General features: G+C 42.8%; 1 protein-coding gene across 1 annotated transcript in view; it reads right to left on the bottom strand.

The window, feature by feature from the left end:
* DTWD2 (DTW motif tRNA-uridine aminocarboxypropyltransferase 2) overlaps nucleotides 1–22,474 on the bottom strand; it is an 86,231-nt gene that overhangs the window by 6,018 nt on the left and 57,739 nt on the right. The window contains exon 5 of the mRNA XM_035099884.3: nucleotides 1,462–1,590. Coding sequence (XP_034955775.3) covers nucleotides 1,462–1,590 — 129 coding nt within the window. The remainder of the gene's footprint in view (nucleotides 1–1,461; nucleotides 1,591–22,474) is intronic.

Genomic DNA, 22,474 nt, shown 5'->3' with positions numbered 1-22,474 from the left:
CCGAGTCACACCTTTAGCTGTCAGGTGTAGGGCAGGTAGGCGTGGTGGCTGACAAAATGATGCTGGATGAAAGCTCTCCCTATCCCTGGCCATGGTGATGGATGCTGATGGGAGATGGAGGGTCAAGGTTCCCAAGCCCTGTCCCAAAGCCTATTTATTCTGAAAACCCACAACGAGAAACAGTCATTATAGTACTGGTTCTTAGGATTCTCATTAGGAGTGCTAACAATCATGTAGCGTTTCCAGCGTTGGTTATCAAAGTGCATTGGAGACATTTTAGAATCTTGACAGAGTCTTCCATCACAGACCCATGAGATCCACTTGCACAGCAAAGGCTAATGTCTTATTGCCGGTTCTTTGACCCAGTAGAATAAACTTAAACTCCAGAGCTGTCATGTTCCCAATTCTGATAATGACATCTGACAGTTTTAAGCTGATTAGTAGATTGAAATAACCCAGTGGGTCATACGCTGAGGCTAGAAGAATGCTTCAAGTCATTGGGAAGAGTTTACAAATATATTTTAATCTTCAAGCTCACTTCAAAGGTTGTTCAGGTCATCTTTGCAGAGTATCTCATGCAGGAATGATTGTTATTAATTGCTTGGTTGAAATTGGATTGGCAGTGACTTATTATTCTTTGGAGTTCACCACAGATGCCTTTGGACCACAGAGTAACTGTTTAACCTATTTATAAACATTTATGTATTTCATTACCGTGATAGAAGATAATTGCTTAGCCTGACTTCAACAACCTTTGGTTCAGCATGAAACGTTATGAAATATAAGAAAAGGAGAGTTATGTAACCTCGGAGGGGAAAGAGGAGTGGCACACTTTTCAATCTAACAACCTTTATTCTGCTTCTGTAAATAGCCAATGTCAGAAGAACAAAGAACAAAGGGTCTAAATTTGGTGCTATACATATGTCTGTGATTCACTTTAGAACCTATATTTTTGCTGACTTTTAAAAACATCTTGTTTAAAAAAGATGTAATTTGCACCGAAATCCTAACTATGTCTACTTCAAAGTAAGCCCTACTGAATTCAACTGGCATTACTCCCAGGTAAATGGGATTATGGTTGCAGCTTTACTTAAGAGCACAGTTAAATGTATGGAATGACTTCAAAGTAAGCCCTACTGAATTCAACTGGCATTACTCCCAGGGAAATGGGATTATGGTTGCAGCTTTACTTAAGAGCACAGTTAAATGTATGGAATGAAGTATCCCAAAAGCAGTAGCTAATTTTGACTGGTGTTGATGTATGGCATGCAAGGAAGTGCAAAATGCTTATGAGAACTTCTTCCCTCTGTTAAATCACTGAAGTTAACAAATTGCAACTATAAATATGCACAGTACAGTATATGGTCCTTGGCCAATAAATACAGCCCTGTTTGTGAAATAGCCTTGTGAAATAACCTTGTTCTCACCCTATTATTCCATTAACAGAGTAAAATTACCTACTTCTTTAATACCATCATTCTTCTCCATGATGGCCAGGGAAATAGCTGCACATTCAAGTGTTGACAGGCATGCATTTGTAGGCTGGGTACGAATTACATACTGACTTGAAAGGCTAGATCTCAGCTGCACCTGAAAACAACAGCCATTGTAGATTAAAGGAACAAATTATTACAAGAGCTCTCTATTTTGAAAAGCTGTCCTTAAAATATGTACCATTATACTTTGTAGTAGTTGAGAATTATCATAGGTATATACTATAGTTCAAGCATAGGCAAACGCGGCCCTCCAGATGTTTTGGGACTACAACTCCCATGATCCCTAGCTAACAGGACCAGAGGTCAGGGATGATGGGAATTGTAGTCCCAAAACATCTGGAGGGCCGAGTTTGCCTATGCCTGCTATAGTGCAACATTTTTTTGTTATAATTCACTAATAATCTTTAAAAATAGTTATATACCGTGTTTCTCATATTATAAGACACGTCTTATATTTATTTTTTCCTCAAAAAAACACACTATGGCTTATTTTCAAGGGATGTCTTATTTTTTCCTCCTCCTCCTGCCGCGGCCGGCATTGCTGCTGCGCCTATCACTATGTCTTATTTTCGGGGTATGGCTTATATTCCTTGAATGCTTAAAAATCCTGCTATGGCTTATTTTATGGGTATGTCTTAAAATATGAGAAACAGGGTATTAAATAGTAAGGCAAACAGTACTTAGAATAAATTTGGTCTTTACCCTTAGCACAGCTGTTTATGAAGCTTTGCTGAACAGCAGTCTAAAAATATTTTAAAGAAATAAAAAAAGTCAGCATAATAATGTTTTTGAAATACGTGATTCTGAAACTCTGGTTTGAATCTGCTATATCATTATCATTTCCTTTATTGATTTTAGATCCTGCCATTCTATTTGTTTACGTGTTATATTTCACAGTAAAAACTTTTTTAAAAGCTTAAACCATTTTAAAATACCGTATAGGGTTAATTTTTAAAAATGTACGTGCAAAATATTTTATAAATGAAAATTAGTACACTGTTATAAAAAGGTAAAATAAAAATGAATTCATGTGATTTATTGGAGACTTTTAATATATATATTTGCAGACTTTAAAAATACTTTAAGTTGATTAATTAGTTCTGTCTTAAGTGATAAGCACTTCACACTATCACATATGTTTAAACATTTTTCAAGAAAGACAAATGCCAATCTCCCATTAGGCTGTGTGTTTTATCAGCTGCAAAGGCTTTTACTGGATTTATAAACAGCCTCTGAAAAATGACACAGTAGCCTTTGTGATAGTATTCAGACATTATTCATTACGATCCTTCAGATTCAGACATAATAGAATGGAATGGCTTGGGATGGAAAGCCAAAGTAGCACATCCTCTTAATATTCATATCAATGATGATAAAAGAGTTGATACAGAGAGAGTCTGAAGTGTCAAGACACATGCAAAATCCATTGCCTTTGAAATTTTTCTTAACGCTTCATCCTGGAGAGACTCCTTTTTCACGAATACTTCCTTAATGTGTACAGCACCCACCTCAAACACCCCCTCCCAATACAGTGGAACTTCGGTTTTCGAACATAATCCATTCCAGAAGACTGTTCAACTTCTGAAGCCTGCATTTCCAAAAGCATTTACGTCCGGAAAACTCAATAGGGAAGCCACGTGGCACATTCGGCTTCCAAAAATTGTTCAAAAACTGAAGCAGTTACTTCCGGGGTTTCGGGGTTCGAAAGCCAAATCGTTCAACTTCCAAGATGCTTGAAAACCAAGGTTCCACTGTACCAGATATGGAGAAGAAAGGTGGCGAATTAAAAGCACATGACTTCCCCAAAGAATCCTGAGACTACAGAAAAGTTCCCAGCACCCTTAAACTACAGTTGTCAAGATTCTTTGGGAGAAGTCGTGTGGTTTAAATGTGCATTGGATCTGTTTTAAATGTGTGGTGCAGATCAGATCAGATCTATTAAATTGCTACGGATTCCTTTTCAATATCTGAGTCTGTTTCATAAGGGTATCGAAGGTGGGGGAGATCTCCTGAGCATTTGGGCAATGGACACTGCGATTCTGCACCTGCTATATTCACTTCCTGCCCAAAAGCAGTAACAGATAGTAGATCTAAGGTACAACATATAAGAAGGCTGCAGAATCATAATCAAGGTAAGCCCTATTCAGGCATTCAGCTTCCCAGAGAGCCAGTGTGGTGTAGTGGTTAAGAGCGGTAGACTCCTAATCTGGGGAACCGGGTTCCCGTCTCCGCTCCCCCACATGCAGCTGCTGGGTGACCTAGGGCTAGTCACACTTTTTTGAAGTCTCTCAGCCCCACTGGGAAGAGACCAGTGGAGATTCCCACTCACCCCACTCACCTCACAGAGTGCTTGTTGTGGGGGAGGAAGGAAAAGGAGAATGTTAGCCGCTTTGAGACTCCTTCGGGCAGTGATAAAGCGGGATATCAAATCCAAACTCTTCTCTTCTTCCCCACATGAGTGTGGATATGCTTGGCACCACTGTCCCTCCATTATTGCAGTATTCCATGCATGATCAGGGTTCTCAACCATGCCGGGTGGCTACATGTGTACATCAGGCTCCCTGCTGCAGAAATCCACCCTCCGTTGCATGGAGGTTAGTGGTGATAGGCATGGAGATGTGGTGGAGAGGGCAGTCAGCCAGTTTGTCCTCATGCCATTCCAATCACACATGGAAACTGAATGCCCAAACAGGGCAGGGGATTTCTAATCCCATTAGGGAACTGAATAAAGCTGCAGCCAACCGAATATCGAGTTTCAAGCTGCACTGTGGTGTTGTGTTCAGAAGGGGTGTCTGACCATGTGAAGCATTTTGTTACCTGGCTTAGCAGCATTTATTTATTAATGGTATTTATATGCCACCCAATAATGAAGTTCCCTGGGCAGCTTACGATAACGATTCTACCAACAAAGTTTTTATTTCCCCATAGAACACTAATAGTAAGCCTCCTTCTCAGGTTTATGATTGATTTACTAATTTAATTTCTCGCTCTACACAGATATAACGTATTTTTCCTCGGAGATTACCTTATTATTTCCCCTTGGTTGTACTTGTAACATGAAAAAAATGAGCGCAATTCCTTCCTCGGGCTGTTTTATAAGGATGCGTTTCTGAGTATGATCAATGCTATGAAGTGAATTGGGGTGATAAAACTCTATATTTTAATTTTAAATTTCAAATAGAACAATCTGGAAATAATCTGGAAATAATACTTAAAGAACAGACTTCTCAGAACTCTTCAGATGTTTGACAAGGTGAAAAGCTTGGCAGGCAAAATCAATGACGGTTTTCAATGAAAACGATTAGAGAGGTTGGTGATAAAAACATCCGAGGTTGAGTGAGTGTTAAGCAGCGACCAAAGAAAGCATCACAGTACACACTTTCAGATGAAAAGCATCCAGGAACACTGAAGGAACAGAAAATACACAAGAGGTATGCTGGCTGTGTGGGCTTCAGGTAAACTAGCCAATGTTCATTTCCACTGCCAACAAGTGAAGCTCACAGGTGAATTTATAAACTACTCTTAAAATGGGTTTTAAAGCTATTATTAAGTGTTCAATACTTATAACTTGTTGATGATGCCTGATAAGTGTGACAGGTTCGCTGCTTTGACAGTTTGGGGAATCAGTGGTGTTGCTAGGACACAATTATGGAGTGCAGATGAAGCCATCCATAGTGTATACAGGCCTCCAAATGACAATGGCTATCAGTTGCAGTTGCTGCAATGTCTTTTCCCTCCACAGATTTTTATTTTATTTTTTTATAGGGTGTTTTATAGAGTGGGTATGCTGCAGAAAAAGTTCCAAACTGCCATGTTCATTTCCCCAGGGAGTCGTGTGTGCACAAGCATCACAACACAGCCATGGTTACAAAAAGAAGAGGGAAAAGAATGGGGGGAAAGACGATTTTGTGGCAACCTTTGCCACTGAAGGGGGGAGGGAGACTAACTAGGGCCAGTGAAGGTAGAGCAGTATGGTTTGCCTGGCTTCCCAATGTGGGGGATCACTGTTAGTAACCAAGAAGTGGAATATGGGCAGGAAGGAAGCACAAAATGGTCTTTGCTGCGTTGGCTGTACCAGAACAACCTTCCTGCTGCCTCATGGGCATAGGCAGGGGGGCAGGGGGGCAGTTCCCCCCCCCAAAGCAAAAGGCTGAGGGGCGCAGCGTGGCGGCCCCAGGGAGGTGCGGAGGAGGCAGCCACAGGCTCGCGCTCCCCGCGCGCCTCTGGAGCTGCGCGCGCGGAGCGGGAGCCTGGGGCCGCCTCCTCGGAACAGCTGGGAGGCGTAGGCCACGTAGCCCCGCCCACATTCCCACTGTGGCCCCTCCCCTCCCGTGCCTTGGCCCCACCCCTTGCCCCCCTAATTTTGATCCTGGGTACGCCCCTGTGCTGCCTTGCCCCTTTTCCTCTTGGTTAAAGGTAAAGGTAAAGGGACCCCTGACCATTAGGTCCAGTCGTGACCGACTCTGGGGTTGCGTGCTCATCTCGCATTATTGGCCGAGGGAGCCGGCGTATAGCTTCCAGGTCATGTGGCCAGCATGACAAAGCCACTTCTGGCAAACCAGAGCAGCACATGGAAACGCCGTTTACCTTCCCGCTGTAGCGGTTCCTATTTATCTACTTGCATTTTGACGTGCTTTCGAACTGCTAGGTTGGCAGGAGCTGGGACCAAGCAACGGGAGCTCACTCCGTCACAGGGATTTGAACCGCCGACCTTCTGATCAGCAAGCCCTAGGCTCAGTGGTTTAACCACAGCGCCACCTGGGTCCCTTCCTTACCAGCCCTAAATTCAGAACAAAAGGCTCAACTCCCCCAGGTCCTTAATCAAACACTTTCCCCCTCCCTACGTCTTTCCTAACAGTCACTAGAGATCATTTTGACAGTCACAACATAGACAAAGCTCAGCAATCTTAGAAGTTATTATTATTACTATTACTATTGTTATGATAGTTCACACACATACATACTGCTTTTTGGAACAAAAGTTCCTCCAACATGACCTGCATATTATAAGGACATATCTACTGCAGCTGAAAGAAATAGCCCCCCCCCCCAAAACGAAAAGAAAAATATCCAAAGAACGAAGATAAAAACCAGATAAAACATTTTCAAAATAAGCAGTAAAAGATGCTCACCTGAAAGAGATTTTTTTAAAAAGCACAACTGAAACAAATAAACTGGTTGTTTGTGATTTAAAGCACCCGACAGCTACAATACAACCATATTCTCCTTCCCCAAAAAAATCCTATGTCTTCAATAACACGATCTATGACATGATGCTCTTTATGCATGTGTGTACAGGTATCCTATTGTAGATATGGAGCAAAATAAAAAAAATCCTTCCAGTAGCACCTTAGAGACCAACTAAGTTGGTCTCTAAGGTGCTACTGGAAGGAGGGTTTTTTTTAAAAAAAAATTGTTTCAACTACGGCAGACCAACACAGCTACCTACCTGTAACTAGATATGGAGCGTCTCTTCCCCCACCCCGCAACCTGCCCCTCTCATTTAAGATAATGGGATGTCCCTGCATGTTTGGGGCTCTGCAGGTATTTCAGACCCACTGCCACAAAAGAATGCTAAGTTATTAAAATAAATGAGAAAATCACTGTAGGGTAAAACTTTCATTACCATCATCTGAAATGTCACCAAATAATAAGCTTTTGAGATCCTCCGAGCGCTGCTGGATGCTAAACAAAACATCCGGGGGAGGGGGAAATGAGAATGGAAAACCACACATGACGGAAAAGTCCCAAAGTCTGCAGCTTGCAACAAACCCTCTTTAAGATGGTGTGCAGAAGGCATTATGCAAACTTAATTAGATTACACTATGAAAGATGGATTAACAGAATTTAGATTGCACAAAGGACCACTGGGACAAAGCAACAATGGACATTCATGCATTTTTATTTCTGGAAATAAAAGCTCACAATTACTCTGGAGTATTCCAATTGGAATAGTAAACATAGCCAAGTAACTACCAGGTTTCATATTTGCAAAAAGTTGGAAAACGTTCATGGCATTGTGACACCTTGGTCGGTTCTCTAATAAAGCTGTTACCATACTTCGGCTTTTGCATAATAAAAAGAGAGCTTAAAACCAGCAGTCAGATTAAAAAGCAAAGACCAGCAATTAGAAGACTTAAAAATTAAACATTAACAGCATAGCGAAATAAAAAGCCTTGACAAAATGTCTGATGGATATTACCAGTTCTCTCACTTTACAGATGTTTACAGGAAATAAAGCCACAGGATGCTCAAAACAAGGTGAGTCCTGGGGCAGCCAGACAAAACCATCAAAAAGAAGGGACATTGCTCAGATCTCGGGTTGGTTGGTTGCAGGGGTTTTTTTTGGTGGAACAGGCACGCCTTCACCTGAGTCAAGATGTTAGGGATTGTTGTTGTTGTTTAGTCGTTTAGTCGTGTCCGACTCTTCGTGACCCCATGGACCATAGCACGCCAGACACTCCTGTCTTGCACTGCCTCCCACAGTTTGGTCAAACTCATGTTCGTAGCTTCGAGAACACTGTCCAACCATCTTGTCCTCTGTCGTCCCCTTCTCCTAGTGCCCTCAATCTTTCCCAACATCAGGGTCTTTTCCAAGGATTCTTCTCTTCTCATGAGGTGGCCAAAGTATTAGAGCCTCAGCTTCACAATCTGTCCTTCCAGGGAGCGCTCAGGGCTGATTTCCTTAAGAATGGATAGGTTTGATCTTCTTGCAGTCCATGGGACTCTCAAGAGTCTCCTCCAGCACCATAATTCAAAAGCATCAATTCTTCGGCGATCAGCCTTCGATGTATGGAAGGGATAACAAAATGTTTTCTAATCTAGTTCAGAATTTATTCCAGGGTTTGTCAACACTGATGCACTCCTAAATCTATGTGGGAGCCTAGATTTTATAATATGTTTATATATATATATATAAATTCTCATTTCCTTGCTAACAACGATAACTGTGGAGAAGTATGAGTATGGTACTATTGTCCTTCCATATGGCCAGACTCAACAGCTGACCAGGATCTCAAATGTTTATATACATTTTTTTAAAACAAAACAAAACCTTATACCACACATGATCACAGGGCAGATGGATTGCCACTCAGATACTTGCAATTGCAGAGAATACCTTTTAGTAAAAGTGGTGGGGAAATAGGTTGTTTCATTATAAAAACAATTCCTGGGATATTTAACTCATCCACAGAACCATAGAGTTGTAGAGTGGGAAGGGACCATGAGGGTCATCGAGTCCAACCCCCTTCAATACAGGCATCTTGTGCCCAACATGGGGCTCAAACCCACAACCCTGGGATTAACAATCTCATGCTTTACGATAGTTCCAGGACTTCCTTTGTGATGGATCAAAGTACAGTACAAGACAGTGACTGCCCACTTTGTGCTTCCATGTCTATCCATCTAGAATATCAGATGATCCTTCTTGCAGAGCGAATGCCATTCATTGTGAGAAGCATTAATGATTTTCTTCCATCTGTGGCAGAAAAGGCAACTCGGTATACAACTGGGAGTCACAGAGGAGCAAAAGGACAGTCGTGTTTACTTTAGTTCCAACTCCACAATACTAGCTTTCGTTAGTTTTTTATTTTATTTTTTAGGACTGTCAGGGGAAAATGGGTCAAAATGGATATGAATTATTAGTGAGTGATTAGAATACTTTAGAGGGACTTGAAAATATATGCCCAGTCTGCAGGTTACTTTAATACATTTTATAATGAGTGGAGGAGAAAGCTTAAAGTTTCTTGCTGCAGATTCATTATAATTCTTTATTTAACGTCATCCTCATCTACAGCTGCTAGTCAGCACATTTTTGCAAATGGATCAGCAAAGCATATGACTGATATTTTAGTTAATGCACACATTACAATTTTATAGTTAGCAAGTAAGAGATATATTACTAGTGTCTGATTATCTTGAGAACAGAATAGTCCATTTTTTTTGCAAAATCAGGACCAGAGTGTCAATCTTTGTACTAAATCTTATCTTCACAAAGGGGCTTATTGCCTAATGATTCATTAACAGATTATGTTTGTTTTTATGCTATCCTCAGTAGCTCATTGTAATATATTGAAATATGTTTCTACACAATGACAACTATGTGTCACTTTAAATGAAAGAACATTTTTTTAAAGTTAATTGCTGATCTAGGGAGAAATCCAGACTGTCCTTAATCACAAGTCTGATTGTAATTTAAAATACAGCTATTCAAAATGTTCACATTCCTGATCTGAATGGAGTGCTTAGTGAGTAGATTTCATTGACGTCAATGGAACTAAACACAGATGAGAGCTGTGTTCAAGTAAGTAAAGATGGCAGAATCCAATTCTTGGCTACTGCTTATAAAGAAATGCAGCTGAATGTTCCTGAAAGCTGTAAAACACATACTTCTCTTCCCTATAACTAACTTTCAGGTAAACCAGCTCTAAGCTCAGGGTGAGTACGTAAGGAAAATAGTTAGCTAGCCTTTATATCTTTGGTTCTTTGAGTGGTCATCTGTGTAGTCACAAATATGGGTTTCCCCACTTCATGCCAGCACTCATATGAAGTGGTATCTCAGTTCTTGAACGTAATCCGTTCCAGAAGCCCATCTGGCTTCGGAAACGTCCAAAAACCGAGGCGCGGCTTCCCATTGGTTGCAAGAGCTTCTTGCACACAGCGGAAACCACATCACACATTCGGGTTCCGAAAAACGTTAGAAAACGGAGCATTTACTTCCAGGGTTTTGGCATTCGAGAACCGAAATGCGCGACAATGGAGGTATTTGGGAAAAGAGGTACCGCTGTATTAATAAAAGTATCATGGGTACTAGCACAAAATGGTTGCCATAAGCAGCAAAAAAAGCAGGTGTTGATACTCTGTACTGACGAGTACTGTCACAAGAAAGAGCCCTGGGTTCACCTAACTTTGTAATGAAAGGTGAAAGGGTTTTGGCAGGAATCTCAGGCTCAACCATTAGTAAGCATGACCAAAAGGATATGGCAATGATCAAGAGGAATCATAGAATAATAAAACTGTAGTTGGAAGGGACCGTGAGGGTCATCTAGTCCAACCCCCCGCAATGCAGGAATCTTTTGCCCATTGTGGGGCTTGCACCCATGGCCTTGAGGTTAAGAGTCCCATGCTCTACTGGCTGAGCTATCCCAGCAGAAAACTTCCGCTTCCCCCCAAGAATGTAAGTTAGGCCCTTCCATTTTTACTTTCTTTTCTCTTTTCTCTCTACAGTGTTGTTATTTGTACAGCTACATTCAGATTATTTTTATCTGCTTTGGTCAGGCATAGGCAACCTTGGCTCTCCAGATGTTTTGAAACTACAACTCCCATGATCCCTAGCTAACAGGGCCAGTGGTCAGGGATCATGGGAGTTGAAGTTCCAAAACATCTGGAGAGCCAAGGTTGCCTATGCCTGGCTTTGGTGAAGGACATGCAAGTAGATGCATGCCCCTTCATTGCCAACATTTCACAAGGCAGGCATGCTAAGACTGCTTGCCTAAGCTGCAAGTTTAGTGGATCCAAGGTCCGTTTTGGAAGGGGGTGCTGAGGCCAAAGTACGTGCAATGCTCCACAAAGCCCCCGCTTTGTGCATGTATACTAATGGCTGAAGGTGTGCTTTCACCAAAAGTCTTTTAGCCTGTTAAGTTTCCATTGTTACTCTGTGGGGCTGCACAGAGACCATGAAATATTTAGAATTAATCTAACAGTGCAATCCTACTTACTTTAAAATTAGACTGAAGTCGAGTGGTCTGAGTAAATATATGATCAGGTTTTTATTGTGTCGAATCTATGGAATGCCAAATATAGCTTGTGTGTGTTCTATCACACAGATCCTTCCACTGCTTTCTAAGGCTCCTCTCCTCCCAGGTGCTTCCCCAGTAACCTGAGGCTCCTTTGTCTTGTTTCCCTTTGCTTCACCCTCTTTATTCATGTTCTGGGAGACCAGGGAGGAGAAGAGCTGGTTCCAGCGGGAGGGGAAGACTCCCTGGATTCTTCAGCAGCCCTCCTCCCCTCTGCCCTTTGGCAGCCTCTGCCTCTGATTCTGGCCTGCTCTCTGCCACGGCCTCTTCCTGCTCACCTAACCCTGTTGCCTCTTCAGCTCCTCCTCCCAGCCTGCTTCCGTCTCCCTCTCTAACCACTCATTATTGTCCCACCACCAAGCTCAGAGCCTTCTTTCCCAGAGGTTCCCTTGAGGGTTCCCTAGCTGCTGCCTCCCGCCACTCCTCTGCATCCAGCCCGTCCATAACAGTAGAACAAGACTACTACAAAAAGGATAGAGGACAGGTGTAGCAGATAGCCAAAAAGAGGTGGAACAGTGAGGCTGCAGATTCCTGATATGCCAGAAGGAGGTATCTCTTAGAAATAAAGACCCCTCCATTCTTCTCGAAGATGAAATGGGGAAATGGTTCTTTTGCCACTGTCATTTTCAGCAACATTTGATGTTGAGCTTTTAACAGAATTAATATTAAAATCAGGGGGATATAATGAGCAACGTATTTGTGGTGATTAAATGGAATGCAAAAGCAAGGAAAAGCAAGGAATCCAAACAGCACACGCACAGGTCTTAGGCAATGTGAAATATCGTGCAGGTATTATCTATTTGTCAATGTGGCCCAGATCGTAAAAAGTATAGCTTTGCACGTCAAAATCTTATAAAATGCCTATTTTAAGGCGAACAGAGATGTATATTTCCTTTTGCTTTTATATGCTTTAGCTCTAACTTCTCTCTGCTTGCTGCTAAAGTTTCACCAACTGCCTTCTTGACAGAGAAAGCAATGCACAAAGTAAGCCTCAGCCCATTGCTGAAATTTGCATCAAGAGCATAAATAAGTTAGCCATTTCAAACATCTTGACTTTAATTTAAAGTGGCATTTTAAGAGCTCCATGTTGCTATATTCTACAGGGAATAGCTGCCATGCAACTGTTAGGAATGGATAGGCAGAAAAAGTAAATTGATGTCACGAAACCTTTCTGCTTTTCATGTTCTTATGCTTCCATATGAGTATGTAATCACGCTACCTATGAGATATTTACAGAAATGTTAGGAAAATAAGTGCATTTCATGCATTATGTGAACTGCACTTAAAAGAACTCCATGACTTTTCCGTGGCCGTGATGAAAGCCTCTTATTAAATTTCCATCTCCACTTAGGTCATAAATCCTTTCCCCTATAATTTCCTACATGATTGCTGCTATCAAGGTATGGAAGCTCATCTTATTAAATGCATTTCTTTACAGCTGGATGCTGGCATTTAGACAAAGCCCTATATTAGTCTTGATGCACAGCACAAGTCAATGAGAAGTATTTTGCTCCAAAACTTTGGAAGAGGGAGAATTAACAGTAAGCATCTGAGAAATAGGGGTTTGCTTGCTAGAAGAAACTTGAATTAAAATAAAATAATTCGAAGCTAAGGAATAAGACAGGGGTCCCCAAACTACGGCCCCCGGGCCGGATGCGGCCCAATCGGCCTTCCAATCCGGCCCGCGACGACTCCCGCCGCCCGCTGCCGCCGCCCGCTCTCACGGCGCGCGGCGCAGCGACGATCTAAAAAATCGGCAAAAAATCGCCGAAAATCCTTTGTGCGCATGCGTATGGGCCTCTCCCGACCCGGAAGAGGTCATTTCTGGTGCACTTCCGGGTCGGGGGAGGCCCATACGCATGCGCACAAGCGATTTTTGGCGATTTTTTTCCCGCCCGTGTGCGTGTGCGCATGCGCACGGGCGCGCACTCCCCCGCCCTCCGGCCCGCTGCGCGCGCACTCCCCTGCCCTCCGGCCCACCGCGCGGTCGGCGCGGCGGGCACCGGCCCGCCGCGCAGAAAGTCTGGGGACCCCTGGAATAAGAGAACATGGTCGAGATGATCATATGGTCCCCATATGTTGGGTGGCTGCCACACTGGGGCTAACTAATGGAATCGGGATCTTATGTCCACACAGCAGTAGATTCAAAAGCACAGCAACAGCTATACAGGATCTACAAAAGCCAGGTTACTATCATAGTGTACCTGGAAAGTCTGCTGTCACTTGCTAATCATAATGCTACTTGATGACACTCCCACACTGGCCATGCACAAATATCATCAATCAGAAAAGTGGCAGAGGAATTGCATTGATCTGCCAGAAAAGAGACTACAGGGCCTCTCTCTTTCAACACACTAACATGGAACTGTAGGTAGGAAGCCTGTACGAAGAACCCAAAGATTTACCAAGTAAAGGGGTTGAGTCTCCCTATGGGAAAACTGCTTCTGTGCATACAAATTCCGCAACATGTTTTTTCGTATGACATTTCTGTACAGTCGTACCTTGGATCCCGAACACCTTGCAAGTCAAACGTTTTGGCTCCCGAACGCCTCAAACCTGGGAGTGTTCCGGTTTGCAAACGTTCTTTGGAACCCGATTGTCCGACAGGGGTTCTGCGGCTTCCGATTGGCTGCAGGAGCTTCCTGCAGCCAACTGGAAGTCGCGCCTTGGTTTTCAATGGACTGTACCATTGGACTGTACCAACATTTTTCAGGGGTCTGAGTACAAGATGATGGAGAGGGCCCGACGTGACAGCCTAACATCATGTTTGCAACATTGCTCAACATCCTGATGTTGCAAAGAGCCAGGGAGCAGAGGTGAATGCCCTCTGAACATTGAGGGGGACTGGCTCCCTAATTATTATTTATTTATTTTTAAAAGGGGTGTGTGGAGCCGGCATGTATGATAAACACTGAAGCAGAGTGATGTAACTCCACCTCAGGCCTGGAAATGAGGGGTCCATGTTTGGGGCTGTTTCAGAAAAGGGTGCCATATAATCCAAAAGTGTGATAGTTTAGTTCTGTTCAGAGAAACAGAGTTAGTTAACACTTTTCTTCATGGTCACAACATCCTACGTATTTGGAAACCGTCACCAAATGTTTGGAACCCATTCCTTTGGCAGGCTGGTGCTATCAACATTTTGTATTGCTATCAGTAGGTAAGTTTGACTATGAGATATTCTGGGTCTACGCTTAATTTGTTTTTACCACCAAGCATCATTACTATGTGGGCAAGTAGTCTCCTCTTGGTTTCTGGGGCATGAAACACCACTAAGATGACATCCCTTTATAGAGACGCATGCTTTTGACTGGTCAAAATGTCAATTTTTAATAATAATAAAATAGCACGCCATTGAAAAATATTCATATCGAATAGTTATGGAATGCATAATTAATAGCAAGTAAAGCAGAATTAGCATTTTTAAAAGTCTCTGCTCAGGCATCAGAACAGTGGAATGGCGAGCTTTTGAAAAGGCTCCTCATGTTACCTTTTTTTTGCTCTGCATATATTTCTGAAATGAATGTCAGGCAACAGATCAATATTTTATGCAGTGCTATTCTTTTAATAATTAATGGACAAGAAAAGTGCTGCAAGGAAGCGCAGGCACAGAGCAGAGTGCGGATCGCAAGGCAGGGCCATGAAACAAAGAAAAGAAATGTAATTATGCAGATTGCCAGAGCTATTTAACTTTAAATTGACTGTAAATATCAGAAGTGCCGAAAGACAAAAATAATACCTGTGCACGGGGTGCTTAGAGGGCTACTAATTACTTACACTTCCATTTCTTTCTTTGTTAATGGCACTGAGTATTTGTTGACCCATGAAAGGGAAGTGAGAGAAGTTATGTAGGGCAATGTTTATAAAACAATATCTAAGAAGATTTTTTTAAAAATTCAGAATTATGCATAAAATCTAACTGGAAGGGATGGCAAATGATTCAGCTGATAGGAATAGATTACCAAATAGCACTGAATGTGTCCCTTTTGCTCTAAATAACTAGGAAGAGGAGGCAGAAAGCAATAAAATGAAATTCAGTGAACATAGCTGTGAATTAAGAAGGGCCGCTATGACACACATACAAAAGAGAAGGAAAGGTGTAGGGCTTGCAATGAAATGTTGCAATGCAACCTCACTGCTAAAATAAGTGCTTCTGTTCACCTCTTTACATGTTTGGGGGGGGGAGCTTTAAAAAACGGATTTGTGCATATATTGAGATTCACCTGACTGTGCTGATACCTCCACCTTGTTTCTCAGTAGCCCTGTTTTGGCAACAATCCTGTCAGCACTCACCAGCTGAGTTTGCTACTAGGAGGAGTGATTGATGAGGCAATGGTACTGCTGGCCAAGTTAGCTGGGTTTGCAAAGAAGCAAAATGGAGATGTTCCAAAATTTGTCAACACTTGGTCTTGCTTTGGAAGATTAACTGCACCACATGTTGCTATATTCTACATTATAATTTAAACAGTTGCAATGCTTATTTTTTCTTTATACTTCATTTGATATTAAAATCAAAATACATCCAAGAAATATATAAAAACTGCCATCTGCAAAATGCATTTAACCACACACAGTTACTCCCACAGTGGCATTTCCTCATATGGAACTAAATTATACAAGTATGAAAGGAAAAATAAAGATAATAAGCAAGCCCCCCCTTTTATCCCATTTAATACATTCTACTACAGGGTCAACACCTAGAGCCAAAAATTATTCTGTGGCCTAATTTTGTCCTAGTACTCACTGAAGAAAGAGCCCTGGGTTCACCGAACTTTGTAATGAAAGGTGAAAGAGTTTTGGCAGGAATCTCAGGCTCAACCATTAGTAAGCATGACCAAAAGGATATGGCAATGATCAAGAGGAATCATAGAATAAAACTGTAGTTGGAAGGTACCGTGAGGGTCATCTAGTCCAACCCCCCGCGATGCAGGACTCTTTTGCCCATTGTGGGGCTTGCACCCATGGCCTTGAGGTTAAGAGTCCCATGCTCTAACGACTGAGCTATACCAGCAGAAAACGTCCGCTTCCCCCCCAAGAATGTAAATTAGGCCCTTCCATTTTTACTTTCTTTTCTCTTTTCTCTCTACAGTGTTGTTATTTATACAGCTACATTCAGTTTACTTTTTTCGGTGCCAAGGGGACATCTTTGTCTATGCTGCAAAAGCCAGCTTGGTGCAGCTGTTCTGTTTTTACTAGCAAACCTGCAATGGGCACAACCGCTGCCTCCTCTGCTTTGGTGAAGGACATGCAAGTAGATGAATGTGCCTTCATTGCCAACATTTCACAAGGCAGGCATGCTGAGACTGTGTGTATGTATGTATATGAGCGCCGCAACCCCAGAGTCGGACACGACTGGACCTGATGGTCAGGGGCCCCTTTACCTTTACCTATATATATATATATATAGGGACCCAGGTGGCGCTGTGGGTTAAATCACAGAGTCTGGGGCTTGCTGATCAGAAGGTCGGCGGTTCGAATCCCTGCAACAGGGTGAGCTCCCGTTGCTCGGTCCCAGCTCCTGCCCACCTAGCAGTTCGAAAGCACATCAAAGTGCAAGTAGATAAATAGGGACCGCTCCGGCGGGAAGGTAAACGGCGTTTCCGTGCGCTGCTCTGGTTCGCCAGAAGCAGCTTTGTCATGCTGGCCACATGACCTGGAAGCTGTCTGCGGACAAACGCCGGCTCCCTCGGCCTATAGAGCGAGATGAGCGCCGCAACCCCAGAGTCGGACACGACTGGACCTGATGGTCAGGGGCCCCTTTACCTTTACCTATATATATATATATATATATATATATATATATATATATATATATATATACACACACACACACACACACACATACATACAGTGTGTGTGTGTGTGTGTGTGTGTAATGTGCAGACATTATCTGTTGTTCAGGTTTGTCCAAAACCTCCAAGGACCCCTCTGAATCATCACTAAGAACACAACTGTGTTGTTGTTGTTATAGTTTAATAATAATAATAATAATAATAATAATAATAATAATAATAATAAATTATTTATTTATTTATACCCCGCCCATCTGGCTGGGTTTTCCCAGCCACTGTGGGCGGCTTTCAGAAGGATATTAAAATACAATAATCTATTAAACATTAAAAGCTTCCCTAAATAGGGCTGCCTTCAAATGTTTTCTAAAAGTCAATTTATACACCGCCCTATACCTGGAGGTCTCAACTACTTAAATGGGGCTGCAATCAAAACCGCTTTTGTGCAAGCTGGAGTTGTGGGTTTGGACTGAGGATAGATACCCCTCTGCCCAGCCATGCTGGCCTCTGCCCTTGGAATGATGCCAGCATCAATCTGATGTGCAACTGTCCATCAGTGGTACCCATGGGATGTTTCAAGGGTAGGGCTGTGATGGCCCAGAATCTGCTGGATCCCAAGTTCAGCCCTACTGTTTGGGCCCAATTTGGAACCGATTGCTGCACCAACTCCAGTGATTTGCCTTCCTATGCCTTCAGTCCCGTTTGAATGGCAAGGCTGCAGATACAACCCTGCTGTTCCCTGGCTGCGGTCTGGATTGCAGTGTAAGGCCCCTACTTAATGCAAAAGAATGTGTTTTTTGGCAACAACTACTATGAAGGATTCATTTCTACATGTGCTGTGATTCATATATTATAATTACGGTAATTGAAAATAACCATGTTTGCAGGGTGAATGCTGCATGTGTCAAGTTATTAGCTGAGTGATGTCGTTATCATGTGCATTTCATCGGCATCATCTATTTGCATATACTAGATAGTAGAACTGAACACATTTCTTTTTTTAATGCAGCAACTCAGAAATGAAGGTAGACCAATGTGAGCTAGGAATGCCTAGGATTTCTTAAAATTAAAAATGGTATTTGTAAAGTGTTATACCATACACATTTCAATGTCATTTAGAAGTGAGTGGGTAATTAGCCTAAGGAAAATTTAACAAATAACAAATAATATGTTGTACCATAAGAAAAAAGAAGTGTTGTTATATCTGCAGCGGGAAAATGTAGTTTATGTACACTGAATATTCCCCTCTAGCTTGACAGGGTGAAAAATCGCCATCTCTTCAGAGACAGCTGGTAAAACATCAGGCTTCAAGACTAGTGTTAATCTACCTATCTTTTGCCTGATTTTTCTTTTTTTTTAAAAAAAGCAGCCTCTAAGATGTAAAAGGAGCCCTTGTCTCTCCTTCTGGCTTCTACTTGTTTTATCATCGCTGTCATTATCATTTACAACATACGAGCATTATTTACAATTAGCACAATGAACCTGGCACAAATCCTTCTTCCAATAAGAATGGCAGCCTAAATCTGGTAAGGAACAGGGAATAAATAACATGGGTGTGCAGCCGCTGAATAATAAAAGATAAGATGTTTTTTATTCGCCAGCTCTAGCGGTCCAAGACAAGGCTGGTGCATCTATCTTTACCTTTCCCCCTTACTTACAGAGACAAAATACACAGCTATTGAAGAAAGACGGCCACCAGCATCACTGCAGATGATGGTGACTGACAGTTTCCTGCTAATCCAGGAGGAAACAGAAAGAGCAAGAAGATTAAAGGATTCCCAGAAACATAAGATAGCCAGCTCTACAAGAAAACAGCATTCACTTCCAATTACTGTACATTGTGTTGTTAGGTTAAAAGTTAAAAACAAAAACAAAAGCAACAGGGGAAAGGAATAAGAAAACTTCTTGAGGAAATTCTGTACAACACTGCTCCAAAAACATACCAAAAGGACCACCATTATTTTGGTTGAAGCCCATAGATTGAAATAAAAATAAAATGTCTCAAAGGATAGTCCTCCTTCTGCAATGAAAAGAGCATGTCTTTTTTAAAATTCTATATCATTTGCATATAAAAAGACACTACAAAAAATGTAAGAACCCTTTATAGTACACAAATACATTTTATGAACTGGGAAGGCAAATGCAGTAGCAAAATGTATTTAAGGTAAATACGGCTGACCTGTCTGATGAGTTATGTATAGCATGAACCATGCAATCCTATACTCACTTACTTGGGAGTAAGGCTCAGTAAACCCAGTGCAATATTTCTGAGCCAACATGCACAGGATTGCACTGTTAAAACCTAAAATTATCGTTTTAACCAATAGGAAATACGAGTGAAAGGGTTTCTCTTTCCCCTAACTTTAGGAAACTGGGGTGAGGTGAACAACAAGGTGGCATCCCTCCCCTCCTAGACAAAGGCTGACTGGACAGGTATTTGGGTCTTTCTTCAATGCTGACAATGGGGCAATGTTCTCGAGGGCAGTCGGCTAACTTAGGTGTCACAGGGCAGGGGCCAGATGGCACATACAGCTCAGTCTGCTTCCTGTCCCTCATCATCTGTTGCCTGAGGCAGCTACCTCATTCTGCCTAATGGTAGAGCAGGCCCTGTGGGGCAGCATGCCATGTCAAAGGGAAAGACAAACCTAAATTGCACTGCCTAATTCTGTGGTTCCCAACAAGTGGTCCGCGGACCCCCAGGGGTCCGCGAGCTATGCCAGAGGGGTCCGCAAGATCACCTCCCCATGGCGGCGGGCACGCTGGCGCGGAGCTCCTAAAGTCGACCAACGTGCCAGCGCCGCCAAATCAGCCCGACTGAACTCTCGCTTGGCCAACTGAACTCTCGCGATGGGGGCTGAGATCTCAGCCCCCTCGCGAGGGGGGAGTTCCCGCCTCCGTCATAACCAGGCTGACCAATCGGGTCAGCCGGGAAGCGGGGCTTTCCCCTCTTTTAAACTACCGGTAGCTGGGAGGCGGAGGGTGTGTGTGCGCGGCCCAAGGCATCGGCGAAGGAGGCAGTTTAGGGCTCGAGGTTGCTGCAGCGCAGCAGATTGCACTCGCCCCAGTTCGTTTCTTGGCTTGCCTGCTCCCGGGAGCAGTCTCAAGCTTCCGGGCGCCTTGCCGTGTTTTCGCCTCTATATCGCGCGCGCCCCGCTTCTTCCAGCAGGGAGTCCGGACTGCAGCGGTAGCCCGAAGGACCCTACAGAAGGAGTCTACCAGGGTCTGCAGGACCGGGGCTTTGGGAGCCCGCATAGGTTGCAGGATCGAGGCGGCTGCCTCTCCGCAACGTACTACTGCCTCTCGATCCCAGTCCACGCTGGGGGCCAGCTGAGCCTGGAAACAGAAGAGCGGTTGGCCAGGACCATTCCCCAGTATACCGCGCTCCGCCGGGGATCTCCTTGGCTTCCACGTGAGTTTTGCCGCGGTTGTGAGCATCTGCCTCTCCCCCTTCCATCAGCTGAGAACGGTGTGGGGGTGGGGGTTCGTGTGTCCCTTGTTCTATCTGCCGGTGGCCCTGTGTTTTACAAGCTAGGGACTAATTGTTTGGTTGCCAGGGAAACGTGGGGGCCGCCATTTTAAATCTGCCCACGTGCTCGGCGCCGATTTGTGTGTGGCTTCGGCCTGACAACGACGGTCATTTTAGGAAGGAAAAAATTAAAATAAAATAAAATTGAATTCAATAAGAATTAAATAAGATAAACGATTAAATAAAATTTCCTTAGAGGATAAATAAATAATAATTAGATAAGGATGTCATTAAAGAGAAGGAAAGGTGAGCATTTATGAATTTATACCTGTGATCTAATTTACATTCAATTACTTTTGGTTCGATTTACCAAACCGCAGCCGCTTTTGCGTGGGAGCCCAGTGGTCCAGGCCCAAGCCCACCTCTCACCACACCAACGAGGCTCACTGGAAAGGACATTGCTTTTGGAATTCTCAACGGGCCGGGACCCAGTTCGCGTAGTTAAAAATGGACCGTTGGTTAAAAAGTGGTTCGTTAAAACGACAAAGGCCTACAGATGAAGAGGAAGATAATGCATTTGATGTTCAAGCAAGCAAGTCTAACCCTTCCAAGACCAGTGTTAAGCTTACTGGAAAAAATAGAAAATATCACTCTGATTACTTGAAATTCGGTTTTACGGCCACTGGACCTGAGGAACAGCTTAAACCTCAATGTGTAATTTGCTATGAAAGCCTTTCGAATGAATGTATGAAACCAGCAAAACTCCGGCGCCATCTTGAAACAAAGCACCCAGAGTTCAAAAGTAAGTCATTAGATTTTTTCAAAAATAAATTAGGAGAGTTGAAAACATCTCGTAAAACAATTGCCAAACACTGTGGTGCAAATGTAAATGAAAATGCAACCCTTGCGTCTTACGAGGTGGCTCAGCTTGTTGCTAAATGTGGGAAAAACCACACAATTGCTGAGGAACTTATACTGCCATCAGCAATAATACTTTGCAAGAGAATGTTAGGTGATGCAGCTGCTAAGATAATAGGAACTGTCCCGCTCTCAAATAATACCGTTCAAAGACGAATTACTGATATGGGAGTTAACATCGAAGAAACATTGCTGGCTAGACTTCGCATGAGTGACATGTACGCTCTACAATTGGATGAAAGCACAGACATATCAAACAAAGCTATAATGTTGGTTTTCGCACGATTCTTATGGGAGGACCAAGTGTTTGAAGATTTTCTTTTTTCATGCGAACTACTGCATACAAAAGCAGACGATATTTTTACTGCATTAAATAATTATCTCAATGAACACGATGTCACTTGGAAAAAATGTGTAGGCTTGTCTACGGATGGAGCAAAGGCAATGGCTGGCAATAAAGCAGGACTTCAAACTCGTGTCAAAGCAGTAGCTCCTGAGGTGAAATGGACTCACTGTTGTATACATCGTGAAGCCTTAGTAGCCAAAAGATTGCCTGAACCTTTGCAAAAGATTCTGAAAGAAGTAGTTCAAATCATCAACTACATTAAAACACGACCTCTGCAATCCAGATTATTTTCTTTGTTGTGTAAAGAGATCGGCAGTGAGCATGAGCAACTTCTTATTCATACGGAAGTAAGATGGCTTTCTCGAGGTAGGATCTTGTCAAGATTTTTTGAACTTAGAGACGAGGTTCGTCTCTTCCTTCTGGACACAAAGTACGCGGATTTTCTCACTAACTTCTCTTGGCTTTGCTCAGTTGCGTACTTAGCTGATGTGTTTGAACACTTGAATGTGTTAAACTTGAGTTTACAAGGAAAAAATGTAGACATGTTCAAAGTTGAGGATAAGATTAGTGCTATGGTCAAAAAGTGTCAGATCTGGGCGTCAAGGATAGAAAACAAGTCACTAACTAACTTTTCTACTTTAAAACAATTCTTGGAGTCATCAGAG

This window comes from Zootoca vivipara, chromosome 10 (genome assembly GCF_965207765.1).
Source record: "Zootoca vivipara chromosome 10, rZooViv2.hap1.1, whole genome shotgun sequence".
In the NCBI taxonomy this organism is placed as follows: Eukaryota; Metazoa; Chordata; class Lepidosauria; order Squamata; family Lacertidae; genus Zootoca; species Zootoca vivipara.
The sequence above is the reverse complement of the archived record's forward strand: the minus strand, read 5'-3'. Positions and strand labels throughout refer to the sequence as shown.